General features: G+C 36.9%; 2 protein-coding genes across 5 annotated transcripts in view; both read left to right on the plus strand.

Moving 5' to 3' along the window:
- The first annotated feature begins 1,738 nt into the window (after window positions 1–1,738).
- Haus3 (HAUS augmin like complex subunit 3) lies at window positions 1,739–11,527 on the plus strand. 2 transcript variants are annotated; one of them, XM_038315649.1, is made up of 5 exons: window positions 1,739–1,823; window positions 2,894–3,943; window positions 4,858–5,297; window positions 7,567–7,795; window positions 9,871–11,527. In XM_038315649.1, exons 2-5 carry the CDS (start codon window positions 3,035–3,037, stop codon window positions 10,102–10,104), a joined length of 1,812 nt encoding a protein of 603 aa, XP_038171577.1. In that variant the 5' UTR covers window positions 1,739–1,823; window positions 2,894–3,034; the 3' UTR covers window positions 10,105–11,527. The 2 variants fall into 2 exon arrangements, with proteins under 2 accessions (XP_038171577.1, XP_038171571.1); XM_038315643.1 differs by having other exon boundaries at window positions 1,750–1,964.
- Window positions 11,528–13,021: 1,494 nt separating this feature from the next.
- Poln (DNA polymerase nu) overlaps window positions 13,022–15,731 on the plus strand; it is a 131,481-nt gene continuing 128,771 nt past the window's right edge. For all 3 annotated transcript variants that reach the window (XM_038329194.2, XM_038329196.2, XM_038329195.2), the window contains exon 1: window positions 13,022–13,161. In XM_038329194.2, the coding sequence (XP_038185122.1) occupies window positions 13,023–13,161 (139 nt within the window). In that variant the 5' untranslated portion in view covers window position 13,022. The remainder of the gene's footprint in view (window positions 13,162–15,731) is intronic.

Consider the following 15,731-nt stretch of genomic DNA (forward strand, 5'->3'; position numbering starts at 1 on the left):
CTGAATGAAGTAGCCTTTTGTCTTTCTGCCATCTTTAATTTTGTCTCCTCTGAGTTCTTCCTCACAATCTATAAATACCTCCAAGTTCCTCCCATTTTAAAACAAAACAAAACCAAAAAACCCTCTCAGCCCTGCATTCCCACCCCCTCATCTTGTGTCATTTGGCTCTTTTTCTCCCAGTCTTTGCCTCCTCAGCAAAATTTTCCAAAAGCATTGCCTGCACTTCCTCTGGCCAAAACCCACTCAACGCCAGCTCCCTGCTGAGCCCCTACCTCCAGCTTGTCACCAGGGGTCCTTCTGGGCCTGTTCCCTGATTTCCTAACTCCAGATTAGGCACCATTCTGAGAACTTTCCCCCAGTACTGTTTGTTTTTATTTACTCCTAGATTTTATTGGCTTTCAAAAGGAAGATTAAAAAGTGAAACAAGAATTAATAGTAATGTCTTTAACTCTAATTAATTATCTGCTAGATCATTGGTTTTTCTCTCTTTAAAAACATTAAGAGCTGGGCAGCGTAATTCATATCTATGATCAAAGCCCCAGCACTTGGGGATGCTAAAGTAAGAGGATCTTGAATTGAAGCCCAGTCTGGGCCATGCAGAAATCCTTGTCTTAAAAACCAAACAAGCAGGGAGCTTGTGAGTCGGCTCAGCAGTTAAGAGCACTGTGTGTTCTTTTTTTTCCCACCCCACCCCCCACACTGTGTGTTCTTGCAGAGGTCCTGAGATCAATCCCTAGCAATGACAGGATGCCCTCTTCTGATATAAAGGCATGCATGCAAACAGAGCACTCATAACATTATTCAAATAAATAACTAACTCTTAACAGATAAGTTGGGGGAGCAATGCAGAAAGAATTCTACCTAGTAGCAGCTAGCCTAGAACTTTGATAAACCACCTCATTTGTGACTGGAGGAGGGGAGTACTGTTTTCTAATGGTCCATGCCTACACCTTGCAAATTTATATGTCATCTTACAAGAGATTGGTAAATTGCAAATGAAGTTTGTCTGGAAGAAAAACGAACAAATGCTGTCCCATACAAACACGTTGTTACCAATGCCAAAGGGCAGTTTTCAGGGACCATAAGCCATTAAGCAGGCTTGCATCACTTAGCCGTATTTCAGCTTCCAGCCTTCCATCGAACGACTTCAGAATGTCTGTACTTTCGAGTTGAATGCATTCCTTCCACAGCACTCCAAACTTGCGTGCTTTCCAGTTTGACATTTTGAAGATGGGATCGTGGAGGAAGTCAGCTAGGCCTTGGGAGTTAAGTACTTTTGCTAAACAACTACTGTAAAAGAATCTATAGCCAATAATCCTACACAGCAAGAGATCTGTTGCTAGCACCCTGTTAGGTCACCGTGCCGCGGGGAGGGGTCTTTCGGCCTCAGGCTTCTGATCCCTAGAGGTGTCGAAGATTAAGAGCCATCCTTAGGCTAGGAGGCCTAACTGAACGAGAGAAGCCTGGTTCGCTGTGCAGCGCTCAGCCCAAAGAACCCCAAACATCAACTCCAGGGCGGGGCGGGGAGAGGGCGGAGTCTCCAGCGAGGAAACTGCTCCGCTTGAGCCTAACGGGAAAGGACGGCGGGCTGGGGGCGGAGTTAATGGGCAGCGTCTGGCAGGAGAGCCAATCAGCTGGCTCTTGGCTCCATGCAGGTAGGGGGTGGGGCAGGTCAGCTGTTCCTCTTCAGCCTCTCCGAGATACCACGCCTGCGCAGACATTACCGCTGTGGGTATCTGCGCGTGCGCGTCCGGGAACTCCCGTGAGGCACTGCGACGCGCGCGGTTGGAGGCCGCTGACAGCGCCGGCGGGAGCAGCCGGAGGTGAGGGGTTCCAGTTCGGGGTTGGCGGGGCCCCCGCTGCCCTCCTGCAGCCAGCTTGAGGCGCGGATAGCCGATAGAGGTGCGCGGGAGGCTGAGGCTTCGTGCCGGGACTGAGGCTGCGTGGCCAGTCATCCGGCTGGGGTTGGTAAATTGTTTTTTCCGAGTGCTGCGGATAAAACCCAAGGCCTCAATCATACTAGGCAGGCGTTAAACCCGAAATACGTCCCTATCCTTTATGCATCTTTCTGTTTGCTTGTTTTGCTTTTCGAGTCAGGGTTTCTCAGTGTAACAGCCCTAGTTGTCCTGGAACTCACTCTGTAAACCAGCCTGGCCTCGAACTCACAGACATCCACCTGCCTCTGCCTCCCGAGTGCTGGGATTAAAGGCCTGCGCCACCACTGCCCGGCCCCTTATGCATATTTTAAAAACAGCAATTCTGTGGTTTTGTGGGTGTGTTTTATTAGGGATCCTAAGTGCCAGAACTGGTTACTCCAGAAACAAAAACCCAGAGATTTTGCTATCAGAGTGTCAAATGTATTGAGATTTTTACGGCCTGCGGTTGCCATTGACCTTCGTTTGGCTGAAGTCTTGGATCATTGTGCGCTGGGTGAAAATAATACTTTTTGCTTGATAATTGGCTACTTTGAAACTTGTCAGTTTGCCCTGGTTTTCTCTGCATTAGGCTGGTTATGTCTGGAGATTGAGTCGTTTGAACCTGATTGATGTAAATATTCAGTTGAACGTTTAAAAAGTGGCATATTTCTATTTCTTAACTAGAAACGACAGGGGAAACAACTATTATTTTACAAAATATAGCGCATTTTAAATAATTTCGTCATTGGAAAAATAAGATTTTTATTGTTATATTTTCACTAATTGGGTTTTCATTACTGTTGCAGTGTCCTAAGCAGCGCCCTAGTAGCTAATGTTTTGCTCTGTTTTCATCAGATAACGAACCTGCATCTGCCTTTCATGTAAATAGTTTCCTGATGGCATCTGATAAAATTATCTGTGTATTTAAAGCGCATTTGACTTATTTGTAGTCTAATACTTGTTTTTTTTCCCTCTAGGAAAACACATTATAGATTGTATTTCCCCCCTTCTTCTATGGACTAGTGTAAACATGTTTTTTTCTGTTTGAACTTAGTTCTTAAAGACAATTACCATAGTTTCATATCAAATATAAGAAACAGGGGTAGGGTAGTTAAACCATGAGTTGTGGAAAGGAGTTTGTGGAAACATTGAAAAAAATTGGTTATCCTAAAGCTGATACTCTTAATGGAGAAGATTTTGACTGGCTGTTTGAGGCTGGTGAAGATCAGTCATTTTTGAAATGGTTTTGTGGGAATGTTAATGAACAGAATGTATTGTCTGAAAAAGAATTGGAAGCTTTCAGCATTCTTCAAAGATCAGGCAAGCCCATCCTAGAAGGAACGGCATTGGATGAAGTTCTTAGAACCTGTAAAACTTTTGATTTGAAGACACCTACACTGGATGACAAAGAGATACAGAAATTAGAAGATGAGGTTCAAATTCTGCAGAAATTATATAACTTAAAAATTCAGCGACGGAATAAATACCAGTTAATGGCTTCTGAAACTAGTTACAAATCTCTGGCATTAAATGCTAAACAAGAGGAAGCTACTAAGAAGCTAAAACAAAGTCAAGGATTCCTAGATGCTGTAAACACTAAACTCAGTAATGAACTTCAGGTTCTTACTGATGGAGTTAATAATTTGATGCTATTCTTCAGAAATTCTAATTTAGGTCAAGGGACAAATCCAATGGTATTTTTATCTCAATTTTCCTTGGAAAAATATATAAGCCAAGAAGAGCAAAGCACATCAGCCTTAACCTTATATACCAAAAAACAATTCTTTCAGGGTATACATGAAGTAGTTGAAACTTCAAATGAAGAAAATTTTCAACTCTTAGATATACAAACACCATCTATTTGTGATAATGAAGAAATCCTTGGGGAGAGACAACTGGAGATGGCTAGGCTGCAGGTAGCATACATCTGTGCCCAGCAACAGATCTTATACCTGAAAGCAAGTAATTTGAGCATGAAGTCAAGTATAAAATGGGCAGAAGAGAATCTTCATAGCCTACCCAGTGAGGTAAACATAAGAAATAAGACTGAATTTGTATTGTAATTGTTAGAAACATAAGGTTTAATATTGCTACTACTTTAGAAAGGGGAAATTGAATTTAATTTTGTTTTCTCAGTACTTATTTGCAGTGTGTATTTCATACAAAAATATTATTAATCATATTGCCAGAACTTAGTAATTTTATCTTCAGTCATACTACCTGGTTAATTCTGAACAAAAATGCCTTAATTTGCATTATGAACTTGAAATTTGTGTCATTTCAAATATAGATTAAACTGGGGTTTCCATTTTATGATCTGTGTCAAAGAGACTACCTGCTTGATTGTGGGTGTTCTGCCTCATTTCTCTGACGAGAAGTCAAAAGTCCAGGATTCAGTGGAATGAATTCCTCTTGTTGAGAATGTGAAGATATAGTTATTCATCTGTACTCTTTGGAAGCTTGCTTTCTTAATATATAATCATCAGATATTTGAATAAAAATGTAGGTTTTTCTGAATCGGAATGAATACCTGTATTAAATTAGTTACTGCAAGAGATGAAAATTTGAAATAATAGAAGTATGTGCTGTAATCAGCTGATGCACTAATACCTATTGAGATAGTTTTAAGAAAAACTAAAATCTTCATTTGCTATCAATGACTAATATGCCGATGAAGTTATGATCAAGATAATAGATCTCTTAGTAGCTATTACTGTATGCATATTTATTATAAAAGCACTGAAGTTCAGTAGTTCATGCTGGCTTTTCTCTTGACTTAGTCCAATATCTTCCCTTTTAAAATTAGTTTTGGATTATACTAATAAGTTAGTTTTTAATCAATGAGCATATTATCTGACCACTTAAAACAAAAAAAGTGAAAATAATTTTAAAATAAATATTTAAACCTACAGTTTAAAATGTTATTGCTTTCTTTTTGTAGGCTGTTGGTAAAGAAAATTTGGATGCTAAAATTTCTAGCTTGAACCGTGAGATTCTAAAACTTGAAGAACAAATCACTCATATGAAAGACAAAATTTTGCCTGCTGTAGTAAAAGAGAACGCCCAGTTATTGAACATGCCAGTTGTAAAGGGAGATTTTGATCTGCAGATTGCTAAACAAGATTGTTACACAGCAAGACAAGAGTTAGTTTTAAATCAGTTGATAAAGCAGAAGGCGTCATTTGAGCTTGTTCAGTTATCATATGAAATTGAGTTGAGAAGACATTGGGATACATATCGGCAACTTGAAAATTTGGTTCAACAACTTAGTCAAAGAAATGTGGTGCTCTGTCAGCAATTAGCGACGCTAACAGATCCATCAGCATCTGAGCAGTTAAACTCCAGGACTCCCATCAACACTAAAGATTATTCTACTCATAGGTATGCATATGTCATTGCTTTTTTAATATTTTTTTATTTGTGTAAGATACTAGAGAATTTGAACAAATTGTAAAGGTTTAAAAAATTACTTGTACTTAGATTGGCCTTTCTGCTTTTCTTTTATCTTAATTTTTGTTCCTTTCTGTTCATGTTAGATCTGAATGTAGCCACTTTAGAGCTGAAGTCAATGAGTTGTAGGAATAAACTAATAAAACATTTACTCCCACTTAGACGCCATTATTTACTTTATTTTAGATTTGGAACAGGACATTTGAATACAGCTTTATATCATAGGTATTGCTGGGCACAACACTGATTGTGTTTGGGGAAGGTGGTAATAGAGCGGAAGACTTTATTCCCTATCTGGTGAGGTAGAGCACTCAAAGTGAAAACTAGCCTTTCCTGGTTATCTAAATAATTGATGATACCAAGATACTGGAATTAAAAGACTAAAGAATACAAACTTCAAAAGTCTGTATTCTGTTCGGTGTAGTGACTCCTATCTGTAATCCTAGTACCTACCAGGCTGGTGTAGAAAGATACTATGTTTGAAACCATCATGGGCTGTAGAAAAAGAATGTTCAGCAAACACTTGTGTTTTAAATCCTGTGTAGTGATGGGATTATACCTTAATTTTAACTTTTTGGAAGCTGGGACAGGAGAATCTCGAATTTGAGGTCAGCTTGGGCTACATAGCAAGAATTCTAGGGCAGCCTGAGTTGCACAATGAGACTTTGTATTTTTAAAGAAAGAAAGAATTGGCAGGGAGACAGGGCTAGGGAGATAGTTCAGTCACTGAAGTACTTATCTACAAACTTAACCTGAATTTGATCCCAGAAATTACATAAAAAAGCCAGATATAGTGGCACACTCCTGTCATCTCTACACTGAAGAGGTAGAGGAGAAAGAATCCCTAGTGCTTGCTGGTCAGCCAGTCTCACTGAATAGGTGAACTTAGGTTTGTGAGAGACTTTGGTAAAAAAATGAGACAGAGTATTTGAGGAAGAGCCCCAACATCAACCCCTGGCCTCCCTGTGCACATGTACACACACGTGGACACCCACCCACACAAACACATAATTTGTATCCTGTTCTTCATTTTTCTGCAGATTAGAATAATATACACTAAATCATTTTGTTTATTAGTAAAATGAATGACTTAGGGTTGCCTCATTGTTTTAGAGTTTGCCATCAACATCATGGTCCATGTAAACACGCGAGTGTGTAATTGTGTAGTTAATAGTCTCCGGATTGTAATTGGCAACTTTGGATTTCAACCACCTTTATAGTCTGTTAAGATTTGGTTGTGTGAAGAGAGCAAGTTATATGTTGGTGTATGTATAAGTAAAAGATAAAATGTCTTTTTATAAGGCAGGTGTGACATGTTGCTTTAGATTTTTCTTTTGTCTTATAGGCTGATGGATTTTTCTGCCATTAAGTGAAATGGTCTTATTAATTATCAGGAGGTTTTGTTTTTGTTTTAGTTTGTTTTGTTTTTCAAGATAGGGTTTTTCTGTGTAGTTTTTTGGAACCTGCCCCAGAACTTGCTCTGTAGGCCAGGCTGGCCTTGAACTCACAAAGATCCATGTACCTCTGCCTCCCAAGTGCTGGTATTAAAGGTGTGTACCACCACTGCCCAGCAATTATCAGGATTTTTACCAATCAAAATACTGAAAAAATTAAAGTAGGAAGTTTGTTGTTAATGGCTATTTATATAGCTCTTAATTGTTTACCTTTACAATATTATGTTTTTAGTTTTTCTCTTTTAATCCCACCACAATCTTGTCCAATAGGCATTTATTGGTCATTTTTGCTGCTGCTATGTCATAGATTATATTCTATAAAAGAAATGTTTTCTTGGGATGTATCACTGAAGCTTGTTTTGAAGTAAACTAATAAAGGTGAAGTTTGTGTCTAAAACAGAAGATGGAGAAACTGGAAATTTAGATATTTCTTTTAAAGAATTATTTATCTTTTTGAGATAGTATCTTGCTGGCCTTGAATTTGCTCTGTAACCTTGAGCCTATGATGCACCTGCCTTAGCTTCCTGAGTGCTGGGATGACAGGGTTATATCATACGCTCGTATTCAGGTATTTCTCTTCTGAAATAGTATTATACTTGTGATGTTTCAGTTGCTCAATATTAGAAACACACAAATTACTACTTTTCAGTTGTTACTTAGCTATCACTATCCATGACCCAATATGGTGGGTTATAATTTTGGAAACTGCTAACACGAACATTTTTCTCTTTAATTTTATATTTTAGGCTTTATCAACTTTTAGAAGGAGACAATAAGAAAAAAGAATTGTTTATAACCCATGAGCACTTGGAGGAAGTGGCTGAGAAATTGAAACAAGATCTTTCTCTAATACAAGATCAATTGGCAGTATCTACTCAAGAACAGTTTTTCTTTCTGTCCAAACTGAATAATGATGTGGACATGCTTTGTGATGCTTTGTATCATGGAGGGAACCAGCTATTGCTCTGTGATCAGGTGAGTGTTTACCTAAGAAGTTTAAAATGCTTTTAAAAATATGCTTATTGTAAGGGGCTGGAGAACTAGCTCAGTAGTTAAGAGCATTTGCTGCTCTTGTAAGAGGACCCATGTTTCATTCCTAGCACCCACATGGTGGCTCACAACCATCTGTAACTCTAGTAATGGGAGTTCTGACATCCTTGGCTTTTGTGGGTATCAGGCACACATATGGTACACATACACACATGCAAGCAAAAATACTTATTCAAATAAAAAAATCATTAAAAAATGTTCTTCCAGGCAGTGGTGACACATGCCTTTAATCCCAGCACTCAGTAGGCAGAGACAGGCAGATCTCTGTAAGTTTGAGGCCAGCCTGGTTCACAGAGCAAGTGCCAGGACAGGCTCCAAAGCTACACAGAAAAACCCTGTCTTGAAAAAACAAAGTAAGTAAGTAAGTAAGTAAATAAATGAATGAATAAAATGACTAAATAAATGAATAAATAAAATACTTCCTTATAAAAGAAAATATCATGAAGAAAAGATTACCCTATCCCATTATACTAATATAAAATGTTTTTATTTAGAGTACAAAGTCTTGTTGTATAGCCTATGCTGGTCTCCAACTCACAATCTCCCAGGTTCTAGGATAATAGGCATATGACACCATACAAAACCTTATGTTTTTTTTGTAACTACTAATACGTATTCAGATAATTTTGAATGTTGTGTACATAATTTGAAAGTAAAGTTTTTGGCCACTATAAAAATGATAAGATTTTGTGTTAGGGAAGAAAACTTGTTATTTCAGCAAAGAGAGGATTGCTCGTCTGTCTTTAAAATCTCTGTGTGTACTTATTGGTACATGCTTCTTCTAATGGAATTCCCCAACTTTTTTGTTTTAAACATATTTCCCAGTGACTGGTCTTTTATATGTTGGTAGACATTTTTTCCACCATATTCTTTTTTAAAATCACATTTATTTGTGTGTTATGTGAGAGTCTCATGATGCACAGGTGGAAATCAGGATCATTTATAGAAGTTGGTTCTCTTCTTTCTACCATATCTTTCCAGGGATTGAACTATGGTTGTCAGGCTTGGCTGTAGATGCCATCCTGAGGTGTCTCTCTAGTCCATCATTGTGTTACTCTTGAGTATATTTTAAAGGGGAAAAAAAAACCAGTTAAAATGAGTAGAATATTTATAAAGCCTCATGGTTAATTCCTAATTGCTCTGAATTGTTCTGTGATTCACAATTGACACATTTTTCTACATCAAGAATATTAGGGAAAACTGTTTGTTTGGTTCCAAACAGAAACTCACCACATAGCCCTTGCTGGACTAGAACTTGCTACATAGACTTGTAACAGTCTTTCCTTTGCCTCCAAGTGGTGGGATTACAGGTCTGAGTGCTTGGCCATCAGAAACCACCACATAATGGTCTCCATGATAAAATGCATCTTTGTTTCAGAATGTTATGATCTGAAAAAAACTGTGTATCCCAGTCTGGCCTCAAATTTAGAGCACAATCCAGCCTGCCTTTCCTACTGTTTGTGTTGTAAACATGAGCACCATCCATGCCCAACCTGTTAAGGGTTGTTCTTTTTTTCTTTTTTAAATTTTTTATTACATTTATTTATTTTTGTGTGTGAAGGCTCACACACCTGTCATCAGAGGACAATTGGGAGCCTATTGTTTACTTCAAACGTGGACTTGGGAGATCAAACTTGGGTCATCAGGCTTGATAACAAGTGCCTTTGTCCACTGAGCCATCTGTTCAGCCCTGTCTTTTTGTTTTTCTCTAGTTCTTTGTTTAAAGATAGGATCTCACTATGTAGACCTGGCTGGTTTGGAATTAACTATGCAGATCAGGCTATCCTAGAACTTAGAGATCGTCCTGCCTCTTTCTCCCAGGTGTTCATATTAAGAGTCTGTCATCACTCCAGCTTAACAGGGCTTTTTATTGTGATTATGAGAAGTTATTCATTCAATAGAATTTCCTTTTAAATTTTAGAATTTCATTTTAAATTTCTAGTTGGTGTTAGTGATAAAGTTCTTGAAATAAAGCTTTTGTTTTTTTCTCCCCTTTTCAGGAGTTAATGGAGCATGTTCATCGAGTTGAATCTAAGTTAAATAAACTAAATCATCTCCTTACGGATATTCTTGCTGATGTGAAGACAAAAAGAAAAATTTTGGCAACTAATAAATTCCATCAAGTGGAAAGAGAATTATATGTATATTTTTTTAAAGATGAAGACTATCTAAAAGATGTTGTGGAAAATTTAGAAAACCAGTCAAAGATTAAGACCTCTGATATTAAAGACTGAATATTTCTAAAAACTGAATCTTTACTATGCCTGCTGTGTTTTAACTTTTAACTATTAGGATGCTATTTCTAATAAACACTACTAATTTTTCTTTTGACATTTACTTAGTATGTGGGGAGGGATGCGTATATGTGCAGTCATGTACATTAATTAGTGTGTACCATGTCGCATGTGTGGAGGTGAGAGCGTCTTGCAGGAATTGTGTTACTCCTCTACCACAAGAGCTCTGGGAATGGAAATCAGGTCGTCATTCTTGGTGGCAGTGATTAACCCATGCCATCAGCCTCAGTGCTACTAAGGTTATAAATTTAAGATCAACAGAACATTTTATTTGAATAGATTCAATGTCAAGTTGAACTTCCCTAATATGAAAATTTTAAATACTCCAAAATTTGAACCTGTATTTATAAGCAACTGGAATGTTTCTCAAATGAAAAATTCTACATCTGATCTTACATGGCTTGTCAGTCATAAAATACATACACTAAGTTATAAAGCTACCTTCAGTCTTATTTGTATAAAATTTTATCTGAAATATGAATGAATTTCACATTTTTACTTCATTTCTATCCCTAAAATGTATAATTGTATGTATACAAAAATTAAAATATCTGTAACACTTTAGTTCCACTCATTTAAGTTAAGGGATATTCAGTTTGTGACATTGGTTTTGAGGTTGTATAAACATTGACATGTGCTGTGCTTTTGTAGGACTGGCTGACCAGACTGGACTTGAACTCACATCAGGCAAACTATCAAGTGCTTCTCATCACCTGTTTGCTTGGTGCCACTTTATCTTGTCAAACTTTTACTTGCAGGGAAAAAACATGCTATACAAATGTTTTAAATATAACTAAATTTCCTTAAATTGGCATTTTCTGCTGTTGGATATTTCAAAATTTTGTAGAATTTGGGGCTTTGTTTTTTAAGGTTTCTGTTATCTGAGGTCAACTGTGATCTGAAAATAATTTTAAAAAATGACAGAAGTAAAGTTTTTTTTTCAGAAGTTTTAAGTTGTATGTCATGGACTCTGAAACCTTCCACCTAGGATGTGTTATACCTTTGTTCAGTGTAGGTATGCTACATTCTTGACCTTTTTTACTAGTCACTCAATACCTGAGAGTTAGGTACATAGATTTCCATACTATGTGCAGTTTCATTGGGGTTTGAGATTTTATCCTTTGTTGGTAAAGTAATACTATTGTATATTCAATAGCCAAGTCTTGTGTTTGACTAAAATTCTGCTCAAGTATTTTCCCTTAATTTTCTATTGTAACCTTTGGAAGTTTAAATGTGTCTGCTTGTACCACAAATTTTGAGCATTTCTGTTTTAGGGGCCAAGTTCTAGTGGCCGTACTAGAGCTTTAACCACTGTGATTATAGCATAAATAGTGAAATTTGAAATACAAGTTTCAAAATTATGTACAAATGGTTGCTTAAAGGATTTATGATATATATTTAAATCACTTTCTTAGGAAAGAAAATGTTGGACAATTATTTAAGATTTGAAGTGGCTTTTTAGTTTGATTTTTCTTTTTTTAGATTCATTTTGTTTTGTTTTTAAGGTAAAGTCTTAAATCTTTTTGTCTATATTGGTCTTCAGTTCATGATCCTGCCTTGACCATGCTGGGATTATGCGTGTATACTACCACATGAGATTTCCTATCAGTTATTTTATCAAATGCTCCCAAAGAGTTCATTTTATGATATGTCTGTGTCAAATACTAAATATTGTAAGTTCAGCTATAGGAAATACCTCTAAGAATATTCTTTACCTTTGTTTTATGGTTCACATAGTTTTATGGATATTTTCAGGATATAACTATAGATAATCTAAAGTGGCCATGCACTGTATTTTTATAATCCAACAAGCAAATGCATTTCTGTCAGTTATTGTATTATGTTACATAAATTTATTTTTGTTAGGTGAGCCTAATGTAGTTAAAAAAAACAACATTAAATTTTATCCTAAGATTTAACTGTCAGGCCAATTTGACTCATGCCTTTAATCCCAGCACTCGGGAGGCAGAAGCAGGTGGATCTCTGTGTTCAAGGCCAGCCTGGTCTACAAATAAAATTCTAGGACAGCCAGAGCTGTTAAACAGAAACTCTGTCTCAGAAACAAAACAACCCCCCCCCCCCCCAGAATGAGTTAACTGTCAGCTGTTCATTTTAATGTCCAGAGATAAGGCATTTAAATTCGTTTTTTCTCAAATAATGTGGGAAACGGATAACTGCTTTCCCGGTGGGTGCCGGATAATTTAGCTATGAAGCAGATAATTAATCTGTACCACCCACTAAACCTTCACTTACTCAGCCAGGGGACCAATGGAGACTGTCATTGCCAAAGTGGCAGGTTATTTGTCTACCTTGATGATCGAGGTGAGGTTTAATTACCATATTGCAGAGTTGTATGGTTGAAAATAGCAGCCAGCTTTAGAACTGAGGAGGAGTTAAACTGCTTACCTCATAGTTGGTTAATTAGAAATTATTTTTATATGTTTATTTCTCAAATGAGCCTCTGGTTGGTTTTGATTTGATTTGTAGCACTGGGAATCAAGTCTAGATTCCAACCAAGCAAGAGGGAACTGAGATTGGTATGTAAAATGAAAAAAGTTTGTTTTCTTTTTAAAAAATAAAACAGCTTTTAAAATATTTGAGACTTAGTCTTACTAATCTGCCCGGCTGTCCTTGAACTTGCTCTGTAGCCTAGGCAGGCTTGAACTGTGTCTTCCAGCCTCAGTTTCCTAATTCAGTTTGTACCAATAGGTCTCACTTCTCCTTTCTCCATCCTATTTGTGTTAGAGAATCGAAACCTGTTTCCTGTAGTTATTAATACCTTTTAAATGAAAATATACGTAAGTCCTTTTAAAGTCTTAAAATTAATATATGGGTACTTATCTTGTATTTAGGACTTTATGAAAATGGAAAATTATGAGGCATGTGTAGGTTTTGATCTCTGTGAGACACCCCTCTCTACTGTTGCTCAGAAGATTATGTGTGCTATGCGTTCAGGTGATTTCATGGATTCTAAGAATGAGGGAGAGAGTACAAAGAGTAAGTAATTTTATGAGTCTTTTATTGTCTTAAATGTTACTTATTTTAAAAGCTTAAAACTTAAAAGTGAAATGAATATAATAAAATTATTCCCTAGAACTTTTTATTTTGTTGCCTACAAAAGAAGTGATTTCCAATACCCTCCCCCATTCATTGTGACTAAATTGCTTACTAAATTCAAACTCCTTTAACCCCTTTGCTTTAATACAACACTCTTCCTTGTTCCGGGTACTTTAGTATCTTCAAAGGAAATGAATTCTTTCCTAATGTCTCTTGGATTATTGAATTTGTAATTTACTTGCTGTTGTATATGGTCACAAGAGAAGTGTTTCTGTTATATACTGCCATAAATTCTGGGTATCAGAGAAGATTGGGTTTGTGTATGTGGTTTATGATGTATGGCATGCTAACAAAAAGCTGTGGCATATACTCTTAGGCACAGGTATACCTGAAGGTTTTGGGTTTTTGTTTTATTTTGTTTTATTTTATTTTATTTTTGGTTTTTCGAGACAGGGTTTCCCTGTAGTTTCTAGAGCCTGTCCTGGAACTAGCTCTTGTAGACCAGGCTGGCCTCGAACTCAGAGATCCGCCTGCCTCTGCCTCCCGAGTGCTGGGATTAAAGGCATGCGCCACCACCGCCCGGCGCCTGAAAGTTTTGTAACATTAGGGTTTTTTTTTTAACTAGCAAAGCCAGTGATTTGTTTTATTTCTTTTCCTAAAAACTAAGTTGTAAGTCATGTTAAATTAGGATATTGAGATGGAATCATTGAGAGTATTGTCAAGTATTAACACAAATGTTGTCTATAAACACAATTTCTTAGTTACAAGACAGTAGCACTTGGGGCTTGAGAGATGGCTCAGTGGAAAAAAACAGGCTTGAGCAGCTGAGTTTGAATCTGTTGTATTTAGGTAAAGAAGTCAGAGGCAAGGCTATTTGTGTCTAACCACAACATTGGAGGTAGAAGAAGCAGGTAGATCTTGGGAATTCACTGGCCACCCAACCTAGATGAAAATTACTACTTAAATTGCTATAATCTCATCTTTTTCAAAATCTTCTCCTTGCCCAAAGGTCACACCATTATCCTGACTTTTATTACAACTGTTTCCTAATGAAAGCGTTTTATATTGCTTCAAGGACCTTTTTGTCAGGGATTACTTTTCTATCCCATAGTAATCCAGACTTCCTTTCTGAGATACAGAGGTGTGTGCATGGCTCAGGTTCATTGCATCAGGTCCTAACAGATAGTGAGTACCCCTTCTAAGGCATACTTGAAGATGGCCAACTTGCTTCCCAGTTGGAACTCAAGATCATTTCTCTTCAGTTCTAGACTAAATAACAGTATTATGGGATGGGGATGAAATAATATGTCAGAAGGACCTTGGGCATGTGAGTGCTTCATGAAACAACAGCTCTATCACTAACTGAGACCTTTATCTCAGAATAGGAAAGAAATAAGCTTACACTTTGTTCATTAAGCCATTGTATTAACTCTTTTGTGCCTTTAGCTTAGGGTTTGTGGGTTTTTTTAACCTTAACTCACCTTTATATTCAGAATTGAGTTCATCTATAAATGTTTTGCCTTATATTGTTCAGTAATACTGTTAAAAGTGTTTGGCAATTATTGGGGTCAAAGGAGTTTTTAAGGCTTTTAGCTGATTAGATGCTATGTCATCTTGAAATTAAGCATGTTTTAATCAGTATATATGTTTATTTTATCTTTATTTTAATAGAAAAAACATTTCACACATTAGAACTTTTAAGCTGGAGTTTAGAGATGTATATTGTATTTAAAATATTTTATAAAAATGAATTTATAAAAGCTTGATTCTCTGAAAGGTATTTGGGGAATACATTCACACTTAGTATGAAACTTATCTTTATTCCCACTATCTAGTAGAAATATTTAGCAATTTCAGTAACAGAATGAAAAACTAAAGGTCAGAATAGATCTATGATTATATTTCTCCTAATTAGGAGTAAATGAGTAAACATTTTTTATGTACCAAATAAATATAAAAATCCTTACTTCAAATCATTTACACAGCCTTGCAAGGTCTTAGATTTTAGTTCCCAAGGCCACTGCCCTCTGCCTCATGGATATTTTTGAGGTAGCCTCTATTTTTTTTCAAGACAGGCTTTGGGGCCTGTCCTGGAACTAGCTCTTGGCTGGCCTCCAACTCAGAGATCTGCCTGCCTCTGCCTCTCTAAGTACTGGGATTAATTGCTTTTTATTTTCAGTTTATTGCCACTTTGGTTGTTTTTTTGTGTCATGGCTTCAGGTCATTCTTTGTCCTTGCTCTCTGGAAAGTTTGTCCCTAGGATATTTTCTTGTAATCCTACGTAATATCTAGCTCCTGTCTGCCCTTTGTATTATATTCTACTATCCACTATTTTCCAACACTTTGTTGTCCCATTCAGATTTAACTATGACTCCTGACAATGTGACACTTTTCTGTCTCCCCTGTACTCATCTGTTCCCTGTTGACCTTTCTTCACAGCTGTTAGTGTGTTAGTGCTTGTTTCCTGAATGGACACAGATGCAACTTCTCTCAATAAAGTACTTGAAAAC

This window comes from Arvicola amphibius, chromosome 1 (assembly GCF_903992535.2).
Source record: "Arvicola amphibius chromosome 1, mArvAmp1.2, whole genome shotgun sequence".
Lineage (NCBI taxonomy): Eukaryota > Metazoa > Chordata > Mammalia > Rodentia > Cricetidae > Arvicola > Arvicola amphibius.